The sequence below is a fragment of the Salvia miltiorrhiza genome, chromosome 1 (assembly GCF_028751815.1).
Source record: "Salvia miltiorrhiza cultivar Shanhuang (shh) chromosome 1, IMPLAD_Smil_shh, whole genome shotgun sequence".
Lineage (NCBI taxonomy): Eukaryota > Viridiplantae > Streptophyta > Magnoliopsida > Lamiales > Lamiaceae > Salvia > Salvia miltiorrhiza.
The window spans coordinates 72,460,962-72,473,314 of NC_080387.1; the positions used below are offsets into that span (position 1 = coordinate 72,460,962).

General features: G+C 33.7%; 2 protein-coding genes across 2 annotated transcripts in view; both read right to left on the reverse strand.

The window, feature by feature from the left end:
* Positions 1–4,796: 4,796 nt before the first annotated feature.
* LOC131005911 (7-deoxyloganetic acid glucosyl transferase-like) lies at positions 4,797–7,303 on the reverse strand. Its single transcript, XM_057933031.1, has 2 exons — positions 6,571–7,303; positions 4,797–5,791 (listed from the first exon to the last, which is right to left on the reverse strand). The coding sequence occupies exons 1-2, from the start codon at positions 7,088–7,090 to the stop codon at positions 4,875–4,877; spliced, it is 1,437 nt and encodes a 478-aa protein (XP_057789014.1). The 5' UTR covers positions 7,091–7,303; the 3' UTR covers positions 4,797–4,874.
* Positions 7,304–8,330: 1,027 nt separating this feature from the next.
* The window catches only part of LOC131005889 (7-deoxyloganetic acid glucosyl transferase-like), a 57,830-nt gene continuing 53,807 nt past the window's right edge, over positions 8,331–12,353 (reverse strand). The window contains exons 2-3 of the mRNA XM_057933001.1: positions 9,485–10,133; positions 8,331–9,345 (exon numbers count right to left, since the gene is read on the reverse strand). Of these exons, the coding sequence (XP_057788984.1) occupies positions 8,420–9,345; positions 9,485–10,133 (1,575 nt within the window). The 3' untranslated portion in view covers positions 8,331–8,419. The remainder of the gene's footprint in view (positions 9,346–9,484; positions 10,134–12,353) is intronic.

A 12,353-nucleotide genomic window follows, 5' to 3' on the forward strand; every position in this document is an offset into this window, starting at 1 on the left:
AAATGTCAATTTCTTAATTCTCGTGCCAAAAAGAACTTGGTCTTACTTCATGAAACAGAGGGAGTAGTATTTTAAAATTTTATAAGTTGTCAAAGTGTTTGGATAATTGAGCTTATAAGCTAGAAAGAGAATTTCTAGTTAGAGAGAAAATTGAAAAATATGAAATTAGAATGATATATAATGAAAATAAAAATTATAGTTGAGTTATTTTTATAAAATTAGTGTTGCTTATAAGAAAATGAGAAAATAAGTTGAGGTAGATGAACTTATTTTTTAGGATCTTATAAGCTCTTAGAGTTTAATTTTACAGCTTATAAGCTCTTTATGAGCTTATTTTGTCAAATACTTTGAAAAAGCTTATAATCTACTAAATAACTTATAGATTTGTCAAAAAACGCCGTGCATTTTTTGTATTATTTAATGCATTTGTGTGAAATGTATGCATGAAAAATATGTTTTTCTAGAAAATCTAAAAAAAATTGACGAGGTGGGGGGCGGGAGAGTGAGGGATGGGGTGGGTCAGCGGTGGAAAAACCAGATTTGTGGAAAAGTACAATGCATTTTTTGTACAATTTAATTAATGCATTTGTGTGTATTGTTATGCATTTTTGTGTGAAACTTTATACATGAAAAACATGTTTTTCCATAAAAATCTAAAAAAAATCATTTTTTTTAATATCAAAAAATTATATTTTGATTTTACCTCTGTGCAGATTTTGTCTTGAAAGGCTTTGGAAGCACTATTACCCAAGGATATGGTACTACGTACTCCCTCCGTCCCTGAAATAAGTTCCTCTTTTTCCATTTTGGGACGTCCCCCAAATAAGTTCCTCTTTCTTTCTTTCTATTTTTGGACAACTATCTCACCACTAATAATACTTTATTTATTCTTACTTTTCACTTTTTCACCACTCTCAATACTAATTATAACACTTTTTCACCTTTTCACGACTCCCAATACTAATTATAACATATTTTTTTCCACTATCAATACACTTTACTATTTTCCTTAAAACCCGTACCGTCCCCAAAGAGGAACTTATTTTGGAGACGGAGGGAGTAAATCCAACCCTATATATATAAATTTGTTTTTTAAATATATATAAAAAGTCATTATTTTTTAAGGAAATCACAAAATTACCATTGAAATCAAGTTGAAATTAATTTTCAATTGAAAATTGCATTTTTAATATACTCCCCCATTCATAAAAAATAGTCTGTTTTTGTCATTTTGAGATGTCTACAAAAATTAGTCCATATTTATTTTTTGAAATTACACATATTGGGCTCTATTCTCCACTCACAATACAATTAATTGTCATTATTAACACTATGTTTTTAGTGAAACTTATTCTCCACTCACAATAAATTAAACTATTTTCATTAAAACTTGTATCGTTCCCTTCTAAAACTATTTTATGTGGACGAAGGGAGTAGTATAGATGACAGTGGGATAAATGTATTTACACAAAATCTTGAGTACACATGGGTGTACCGTACAATCAGATTGACCCGTACCCAAAATAGTATTATTTATGTGGGTTCAAATCAGGGTGCAAATAAAAAGTTTAAGTGAAAATATAACTTGATTGTACGGTACACGCACCCGATTGTACCCAAGACCACCTCATATATTTAATGCATGCATCTGAATTGGACCGTCGTGGATAGTATAAAAATAACAGTAAGTCAAAAGCACTAAAACTAGAGAGACCCAATTCTAACATCCTTAGCCTTAGAAATTAAATCAAATATTTAATTTCTTCGTGGATATATGGGTTTAAGATATTTTGGATACAAAATATTACTAGAGTTACATATATCTCTTTCAAATTTTATTATATTTTAGTGATTCCCATCTTTTTAATTTATAAGTGTTTTCTAAAATCAAAATTAAAAATAATTAATTATATAATATAATAATATATATAATTATTTAATTACATCACAATTTTATTAAAATACGACTGCAGCCTCATAGCATTTCTCTCATCTTCTTTGAGGTTGGACAAGACTAGATTTATTACTGATGAAAATGAACCATCAACAGTAAGACACAACTTTAACATAAATCACTCTATTTATCCTTAAAAAAATAACAAAATTCATAATGTATCCTAATTTTCAATCTTTTAAATTTGGTGGAAGAACTGAGAACAAAGCTTTGCTGAATTTGAACTTTAGTTCTTCATCGTGTAATAATATAGTATTTTTTAATTCATAAGACACACTATGATAACCAATGATCAAATACTAGAGTAACATAATAGCACAAAAAAATTCATATGCAAAATACTCCCTCCGTCCACTAATTCAAGGCCTACTTTTCTTTTTGGTCCGTCCACCAACTCAATGCCTATCTATTTTTAGTAAGTTTTTATTCATATTTTAATTGGTGGGTCCCAATAAACAATACACTTTTTCTCTACTCAACTAATAAACAATGTACTTTGTGGATCCCTTTCCCCACTCAACCAATAAACAATACATTTTGTGGATCCCTTTCTCCACCAAACTAATAAAAGTATACTTTTTCTTAAAACCCGTGTTTTGCCTCCTAGGTCTTGAATTAGTGGACGGAGGGAGTATCAAGTTTCTTGAATTTGGAGAACAGAAAATTACAGCTCCATGGCCCTCTCCCCGGCGCGGGGGTGGTCGACGAGGAGGCCATGGGGGAGAGTCCGGTGCGGCGGAGATCTTTTCCTTGTTCAGAGCCCATCTTCGTCTAATTCAAATCTTGCTAAATATTTTTGTTCATGTTTCTGAGTATTGCAATTTTTAGATGAATGAATGTGAGGCACAAATTTGTCAAAATAGATACAACCTTATTCAACTATCAAATTTTATAATTTTTAATTATTTTTTAGTTTTAGTTTATTACTATGTTTTTTGTTTATGATAATTGATTAGGGGTTTACCAATTTCTAGATGAATGAATTTGAGTGTAGAGTGAAAATGCTAGTTAATTATATTGTGTCACAAATTATATAAGTAAATAAAGAAATTTAAAGATCGCGTGATGAAATACTCGAACTCATAACCTTAGGTGTTGAACTTAGACATTAATCTCCTACCGTTGGGCCAGCACACACGTACACAATTATAACCAATATTGTCTCAATGACTTAGGGGGCATAAAGCGGCAATTTAATCCGATACAGTGAATCTGAAGTATCAATAACCACCCTACGGTTCCTACCGGCACAATTCGAGAAGAATATTTACAATAAGTGATTTGGATAATCTAGCTTTGTATTTGCCGCATTGTTGAAAAATATAGTGTGTCAAGAAGCACCAATTTTGTTTCAATGTCTTAGTAGCAATAAATGCAATAGGTGGTGTCCTGTAAAACTGGTTTCATGGTGAAATCAGCTTCATAGTGACACTACTTCAACATACAAATAACACTTTAAAATAATAAAGTATTATTTGTATGTTGAAGTAGTGTCATTGTAAAGTCGGTTTCACTATAAAACCGATTTCACAAGAATTTTTGTGTAAATACAATATCATTTTCCCCAAATTTGGTCAAAAATTGTTGGCTTATGGCCCCATATATTATGGTAGCTCAACATCAATTAAACCCTACCCTTTTTTTTTGACAACTGTGGTAATTATTCTAACATTATTTTTCTTTCTTTTTTATTAAAAAGGATTAAAAATAATTTGTCATTTCTTTCCTGTGGTGATTTGAATTACTGGTTTGACTTCTTATTAATTGAATTGTGTTTTATTATCTTATTCTAACACTATTTGAGATAAGATTATTTCACCATTAACAATACTTTGACATATTATTTTTTTGAGAAATACATTCACATATTTTTATAAAACATTTTTCACTCTCTCAAATTGGAGCGAGTAATTAATAAAATAATGCAAATTCACTTGTGAGATTGAGTGTATAAGTGAAACGGGTTGAATTGGGTTTGGGGCGCGGGTTGGCATATGCCGAATAATTCAAAATAAATATTATTGTGATGAAAAATAATACTCCCTCCGTCCCAGCTGAAATGTCTTGTTTCTTTTCGGCACGGAGATTAAGAAATGTGTATAAAGTAGATAAAGTGAGTTGGTGGAAATTATTTAAATATTAAGTATAGAGAGAGAGTGTATTGCCAAAAAAGGAAACAGGACATTTCAAGTGGGACAACCCAAAAAGGAAAACAAGACATTTCAGCTGGGACGGAGGGAGTATATCTTAAAAAAATACGTGTCATAAGCTTTTTCGAATACTATGTACTAATATGTTAAGGTGTCTTTAACTCTTTATTTTATTTATGAATAATTTGACCGTTATAATTTGGCATTGAATCTACTTATACTAATGTATCGTCACCAAATGACACAAGGTAAATTTGGAGCCTCAAGTTTTCCAAATGGGATCCTCTGTCCCAAAATATAGTGTGTACCACGTGTACCACTCTTCATTTCTTTATATTTATAAATTATTTTTTATTTCATTTTAATTTATTATGCTTTTATATATTATAAAGATAATTAACAAGGGTTCACTCATCCATTTAGGGTTTATAATTATTTTTTTATATTTATTTGAATTAATAATAGATTATTTGGGTTCATTAATTCAAAGTTAGGGTATATAATTTTTTAAATTTTAATTTTTCAATGATAAATACTAATTAGAGTTTATAATAATATAATAATTTTTATTTTTATAAAAAACAATTTATAAAATAAAGAAATGAAGAGTGGTACACGTGGTACACATAATATTGTGGGACAGAGGATCCCATCTGCAAGTTTTCGCCCTTATGCAAAGCAGACCACGCACGTTTGATCGGCCCTAATGCTCACCAACAATTTTTAGGATATACAAACAAAAACATCTTTGAAAATAACAAAAACAATAATCAAAATACCAATGACTTGATATACTGAACTAGGGCATCCATATTAGTATACGACGAACCACCTTCACTACCAGACATTTTCACAAGTTTAGCCATATTTTCTGCCCTTTCCAAAAACTCATCTTTTCTCACTTCCATCAAATCTCTCACCGCCTTCTCAATAATCAATCTATCACAAGTATCTTTTATGTCCAATCCAATCTTCCAAACCTCACTCACAAACCTACTATTAGTGGTTTGATCAGCGAAATAAGACCAACATATCATCGGCACGCCGGCCACAATGCTCTCGAGAGTCGAGTTCCATCCACTGTGAGTCAAGAATCCCCCCGTCGCAGGGTGGTTGAGCACCTTTTCCTGCGGCACCCACTCCACAAACAAACCCTTTTCTTTGCTACGTTCCATTAATTCCGCCAAAACCTGATCATTTCCTTCATTGTCGGTGATGGAATCCGGCCTCATCACCCACAAGAACCTCTGCGCACTGTCGAGCAAGCCGTGCCAGAACTCTAACACTTGCTCTCTCGTCACAACCGTTATGCTCCCAAAGCTCACATAAATGACAGATTTAGACGGCTGCGCATCCAACCAATCGATGCAGCTCCGGTCTTCCGCCCATAGACTCGCCTTGATGATTGACACCTCTGCCTTCTTCTTCATCAGTCTAGATTTCACTTGCTCGTGGATTGGACCAATGGAGAAAATTCTCGGCACATGCTTTTGTATCTCTGCAATTACCGGTCCCTCGAGATCTTCACAAGTGTTAAATATGACCCCTTCTTTCAGTTTCCCCCCTGTGAATACTTGAAGAATAAGGACGTTTACATCATCGCCACGGTAGAAACTCGGCAGGTCACGCCGTCGAAGAAAACCTTCCATTCCTGGTACACTTTTAATTAATTCATCCATCGATTTTCCTGCAAAAACCTTCACATGGATTATAGAGTTACATGTATTTCTTTTAATTCAAGTTACATGTATTTCTTTGGTTGCAAATTTTCACATTTTATTGATCTCCATCTTTTTATCCCATATTCTATGAAGTGTAAAATATAAAATAATTGCTAATAATAATAATAATAATAATAATAATACATATTCACATTAATTTTAGTATATTTACCATCTTTCGTATAAATAGTTGTATTTATCTAAAAATTAAAAATAACAAAATTCACTATGGAGTTTAAAATTATTTAAGGTTATCTTAAGGCGGTTTCAAAAAATAAGTCATGTAAAAATTGGCCAACTATTTTAAATTTGACACCCGAAAGAAAAATTTGAACCCAATCAGACTATTTTAGGCCATATTTTGACCCAAAATGTGGCCTATAAATGTTGAATTGGGTCCAAATATGGCTCAAGAACAACAAAAATTAAAATAATTGGCTTATTTGTACAAGCCCGAAAACTATATATTAGCCTATTTTTTCAAATTGCCCCAACATAAATAATTTTAAACTCTTCAGAATGTATCTTAATTTTCATTCAAAATGTGTCTTAATTTCGAAATACACCCTCCGTCCCATGAATCATGAGTCATTTATTTATATGGCAAAAAAATTCTCTTTTATTCATCTTTTCACTTTTTCATCTGTCACACTTTTAACACACTAAATATTGTTTTCGTGTCGAAAAGAATTGATTCAAGATTCACGGGACGGAGGGTGTAGAATATATATATGTTGTATCTGACCTTGGAAAGGAATTTCTTGAGCTTCAAGCAGCTGAGGCCAGCAAAACATAGCCCAGTAGAAGGCGGCGCTAGCAGTTTGGAAGAGGATATACGGAAGCTGATGCTCTCTCGCAAACTCGGGGACGAACCTCATAGCATCGGCAACGAAGCAACTCACGCGTCTACGGGCGGCGCCGCCCAAGAAATTCTCGTCGAGCATCATTTTCTTGAAGAGCGGCACCGTGACTTTTTCGAGGGAGAACACGAGCTCCTTGGCTCTCACCCCGGCGCGGGGGTGGTCGTCGGGGAGGCCGTCGGAGAGGGCCCGGAACTGGAAGCCCGGGTAGCGGGCGAAGGCGGTGGGGACGGTGCTGTGCTCGAGGAGGCGGCGGTGGTTGAAGTCGGAGACAATGAAGGTGACGTGGAAGTCGGCTAAGCAGAAGAGATGCGCGAGATTGAGCATGGGGTTGAGATGGCCCTGAAGTGGAAAAGGGAAAATCAGCACGTGCGGCGGCAGATCATTACCTTGTTCAGAGCTCATCTTCTTCCAATATGATCTAGGAATTTAAAAGCTTTTGTTTTCGTTTCTGAGTCTTGCAATTTATGATCAGATGAAATGAATTATTGAATTGAGGCACAAACTCATTCTCCCACTTTTGATGTCCACCACTTATTCCATTATCTATCTTCTTGTGATTTGAATTACTGGTTTAATGATTGGAGAAAAAAAGTCTTATTAATTGAGTTGTGTTTCACTATCTTATTCTAACACTATTTTAAGGTAAGACACTTTCACCACTCACAATACACTTTTTTTTTTTGAAAGGTAAATAAGATAAATAAATAAAAGGGGTACTTAACCCAAAAGGTACATAAGACTATAAGAGCATATTACATGACAAGTCAAGATAAGAACTTGGAAGGAAAACAACGGATCGGATCAACAAACCAATCGTGAACCGAATAACAAAAGTTACTAGACAACATCGCCTTAATCCATCTCCAAGAGCAAAAGATAATGTTATCCACAGCCGAATCAACGCATCTATTTTTAAAGATTCTCTCATTTCGAGCTTTCCAACTCCAACAAGCACATTGCCAGATCATGTTAAACATCGATTTTTCCATCTTGTTCTTGCAATTCACAATACACTTACATATTTTTATAAAACTTATGTCACTCACGCAAATCGAAGCGAGTAATAAAACAACATAAATTAATTCTCCTATGAGATTGAGTGTATGGGTGAGACGGATCGGGTCGAGGTTGGTTAATAATTTAAAATAATTATTGTTGTGATGAAAAGTAATATATCTTGAAAAATACATGTCATCAACTTTTTTGATATAAGGTATCATTATATTATTTATGAATAATGTTGTTTTTGTTGAATTTTGGAGACGGCTGAAATCATTATTTTTTATATTAAAAAAACAAGCAACAGAAACATTTATATATAGATGCCTTAAAAGTTGATTTCTAATTAAGGCTTAAATAGAAATAAAAAAACAATTATGTACTGAGTTGGGTTCTCTATTTGAATGGGCCCATTGAGGAAATTTTCAGACAACACTACGACAGGCTTGACAAAATAAATTGCCATTGTAAAAGACTATCACCACAAAAATGCCGATTTAATCTAGTTCCACCATTTTTTTTTTTGAAGCAGTTCTATTTTATTCAACAAAAAACATTTTAAAGTTGTCATCAATTGAAATCTCACAAACACAAAAAGTGAGAGGGAGCATTCTTGCTCTGGTTCAAGGACAAGACAAACTTGTTAAATTGCACACTCGTTTTAATTCTGTTTGCAATTTTTGAGGATATATATACCAACAAAAACATCTTTAAAAATAACAAAAACAATAATCACAATACCAATGACTTGATATACTGAACTAGAGCATCCATATTAGTATACGACGAACCACCTTTACTTCCAGACATTTTCATAAGTTTAGCCATATTCTCTGCCTTTTCCAAAAACTCATCTTTTCTCACTTCCATCAAATTCCTCACCGCCTTCTCAATAATCAATCTATCACAAGTGTCTTTTATGTCCAACCCAATCTTCCAAACCTCACTCACAAACCTACTATTAGTGGTTTGGTCACCGAAATAAGGCCAACATATCATCGGCACGCCGGCCACAATGCTCTCGAGAGTCGAGTTCCATCCACTGTGCGTCAAGAATCCCCCCACTGCGGGGTGGTTGAGCACCTTCTCCTGCGGCGCCCACTCCACCAACAGGCCCTTTTCTTTACTACGTTCCATTAATTCCGCAAAAACTTTTTCATTTCCTTCATTGCCAGTGATGGAATCCGGCCTCATCACCCACAAGAACCTGTGTGAACTGTCGAGCAAGCCGTGCCAGAACTCTAACAGTTGCACTCTCGTCACAAGTGTTAAGCTCCCAAAGCTCACATAGATGACAGATTTAGGTGGTTGCGTGTCCAGCCAATCGATGCACCTCCGATCCTCTGCCCATAGACTCGCCTTGATGACGGAGACCTCCGCCTTCTTCTCCATTTGTCTGGATTTCACTTGCAAGTGGATTGGACCAACGGAGAAAATTCTTGGCACATGCTTCTGTATCTCTGCAACTACAGGTCCCTCGAGATCTTCACAAGTGTTAAATATGACCCCTTCCTTCACAGTTTCAGTTTGATGCCGTACTAACTCTTGAAGAATCGGGTCGTTTACATCGTCGGCACGGTAAAAACTGGGCAGGTCACGCCGTCGGAGAAAACCTTCCATTCCTGGTACACTTTTAACTAATTCATCCATCGATTTTCCTGCAAAACCCTCATAGAGATTATAGAGTTACATATACATATCTCTCTTTGGTTGTAATTTTCACATTTTAGTGGTCCCATCTTTTTATCCCATATCCTATAGGGTAGGTAAAAAAATAAAAATGATTGCCAAACTGACCTCGGAAGGGAATATCTTGAGCTTGAAGCAGCTGAGGAAAGCAAAGAAGAGCCCAGGAGAAGGAGGCGCTAGTAGTGTGGAAGATGATGAGCGGAAGCTGATGCTCTCTTGCGAAGGCGGGAGCAAAGCTCATAGCATCTGCAACGAAGCAAGTCACGCGTCTGCGGGCGGCGCCGCCCAAGAAATTCTCCTGGACTATCAGTTTCTTGAAGAGCGGCACCGTGACTTTTTCGATGGAGAAGATGAGGTCCAGGGCTCTCTCCCCGGTGCGGGGGTGGTCGTCGGGGAGGCCGTCGGGGAGAGTGCGGAACTGGAACCCCGGGTAGCGGGCGAAGGCGGCGGGGACGGTGGTGTGCTCGAGGAGGCGGCGGTGGTTGAAGTCGGAGATGATGAAGGTGACGTGGAAGTCGGATAGGCAGAAGAGATGCGCGAGATTGAGCATGGAGTTGAGATGCCCCTGAACTGGATAAGGGAAAATCAGCACGTGCGGTGGCAGGTCTTTTCCTTCTTCACAGCTCATCTTCTTCCAATTCTGAACTTCCAATTTAATGGCTTTTGTTTTCGTTTCTGACTTCTGAGTATTGCAATTTATAGATGAAATGAATGACAAATTTTGTTGTCCCACTTTTGATGTCCACCGCTTATTCCACTGTCATGTTTTTACAGTTTTTAATTGGGTAAATAATAAAAACCCGTGAACTACGTTGAAACTTTATCAAAAATACTTTGAAATTTTTGAAATGTTCTCTAAACCCTCAAACTATCAGGTTTTTATCAAATATATCCTGCATCTATTTTTCGATTACCAGAAAAATGATGTGGCTCGCCGGATGCCACAATATAATTTATATTCTATTTTTTTAAATGACACGGAAAAAACGATTTCGTTTCGTATCATATTCTATCGTGTTTATCCCTAATTATAGGTGATTAGCGTGAATTTCAAACACGATAGGAGTGAATTTTAAATTTCAGAGTGGATTTTTTTTAAATGATATAGTATGAAACGACGGCGTTTTTGACATTGCATTTTAAAAAAATAGAATATAAATTACATTGTGGCATCCGGCGAGCCACATCATGTTTTTGGTGACCGAAAAATAGATGCTGGATATATTTGATAAAAACCTGATAGTTTGAGGGTTTAGAGAACATTTTGAAAGTTTCAGAGTATTTTTGATAAAACGAGTATACTTCAGGGGCTTTCATGATATTTACCTTTTTTAATTATCAAATTTTTATAGTTTTTAATCATTTTTATTTTAAATTTATTATTATTATTATTATTATTATTATTATTATTATTATTATTATTATTATTATTATTATTATTATTATTATTATTATTATTATTATTATTTAAGATCATTAATTATTCTTCACTAATCCAATTAGAATATAACTAATTGTTTGTTTTGTGAGTTAGGGTAATGTAATTCTCTTAAATTTCAATAAATATTAATTATTATTCATTATATATAATATTATTTTATTTTTGAAATAAATTATTATAGATATAAAATTTATAGTGAGACACAATAAATTGGGGGATAGAATTAAGATAACATTTATAAATTTTCTCTTAAATTTAACTTTTCAGAAAAATTAAAAATTTAAAAAAATTATAAACCATAACTTTGAATTTATCAACTATGATAATAAACTATAAACTATAAACTATTTAAAAGAAATCTTTGAAGCTTTCAAGTTTGTAAATCTTAAGTTCAAATTTTTTAAAATATTGGCGGAAGATTTGTATTTTTTGTCTTCGTATCTTTCTCATATATAGTAGTACTACTATTTTAGTTCTCTCTACATTTTGAATTATTTAATGATTGCTTTGAATAATAAAGACATTATCTTTTTTTTTTTTTTGAGGAAACGAGAAACGATAAAACATGTTTGATAGCCCTAGATAAAGCAAGATAGATAAATAATCATGTCTTATGTTATCTAAGTGTTTGATAGCAATATTAATTGATTAACAAGAAGGCCCGCATTAAGCGAGCGGCCCACTCTTATATCACTGTTCCACTGGGAAATTTAATATCTCGTTTATCTAAGTTTTATTTGTCTAAGTTTTATTTATCACTCTTTATCTCAATTTATATATCAAACACACCTTAAATATGGGATATTGAAATGACCCACCACAAATGACGGAGGTTCATTCCAAACATGATGTGTAGAAAAATCTGTCGCGGCTTTAATTTCACCAAACCATGAGCGATAGCATGATTGTGAAATTCATATTGTTTCAACTTTTGCATTAATTCATAGTCAAATTAATACGTGCATATTAGAAATTTTACTTATATAATTTCTTTTTAATAATTTTCTTAGTTTTATTGAAAATCTCAACCAGACTATATTACCAAATATGATACATTGAATTTGAAGTACCAACTCGGATGAGATCCTCTGTGACTCTATCCTATAATTTAGTACCGTGTGCTACTCATAATTTCTCTTTAAAATTGTTTCTTACAAAAATAGAAAAATATTATTACCTTCGTCCCGCCATAAATGAGGTGTTTTTCTTTTGTCACGAAATTTAAGAAAATAGTGTTTAGTTATTTAAGTATGTGTTGTAAATTTATGATTAAATGAATATCTAATAATTAGTGATTTTGAATTAAATTTAAGTCCACAATTTAAATTAATTAATCAATTTTTTCATTTCAATTTTTTAATTAAATTACTAAAAAGCAATCCAAAAAAACATAATCGGAACCTTCAAAATTTCCGTGTTTGCTTACAATTTGAGAGAGAGGCAAATTTACTTAAATTAAAAAAAAAATAAGGGTGAAATTAGTTTTGCTAATTAAGCACTTAATTTCTTTTATTATTTTTTAAAATAGAAATGACT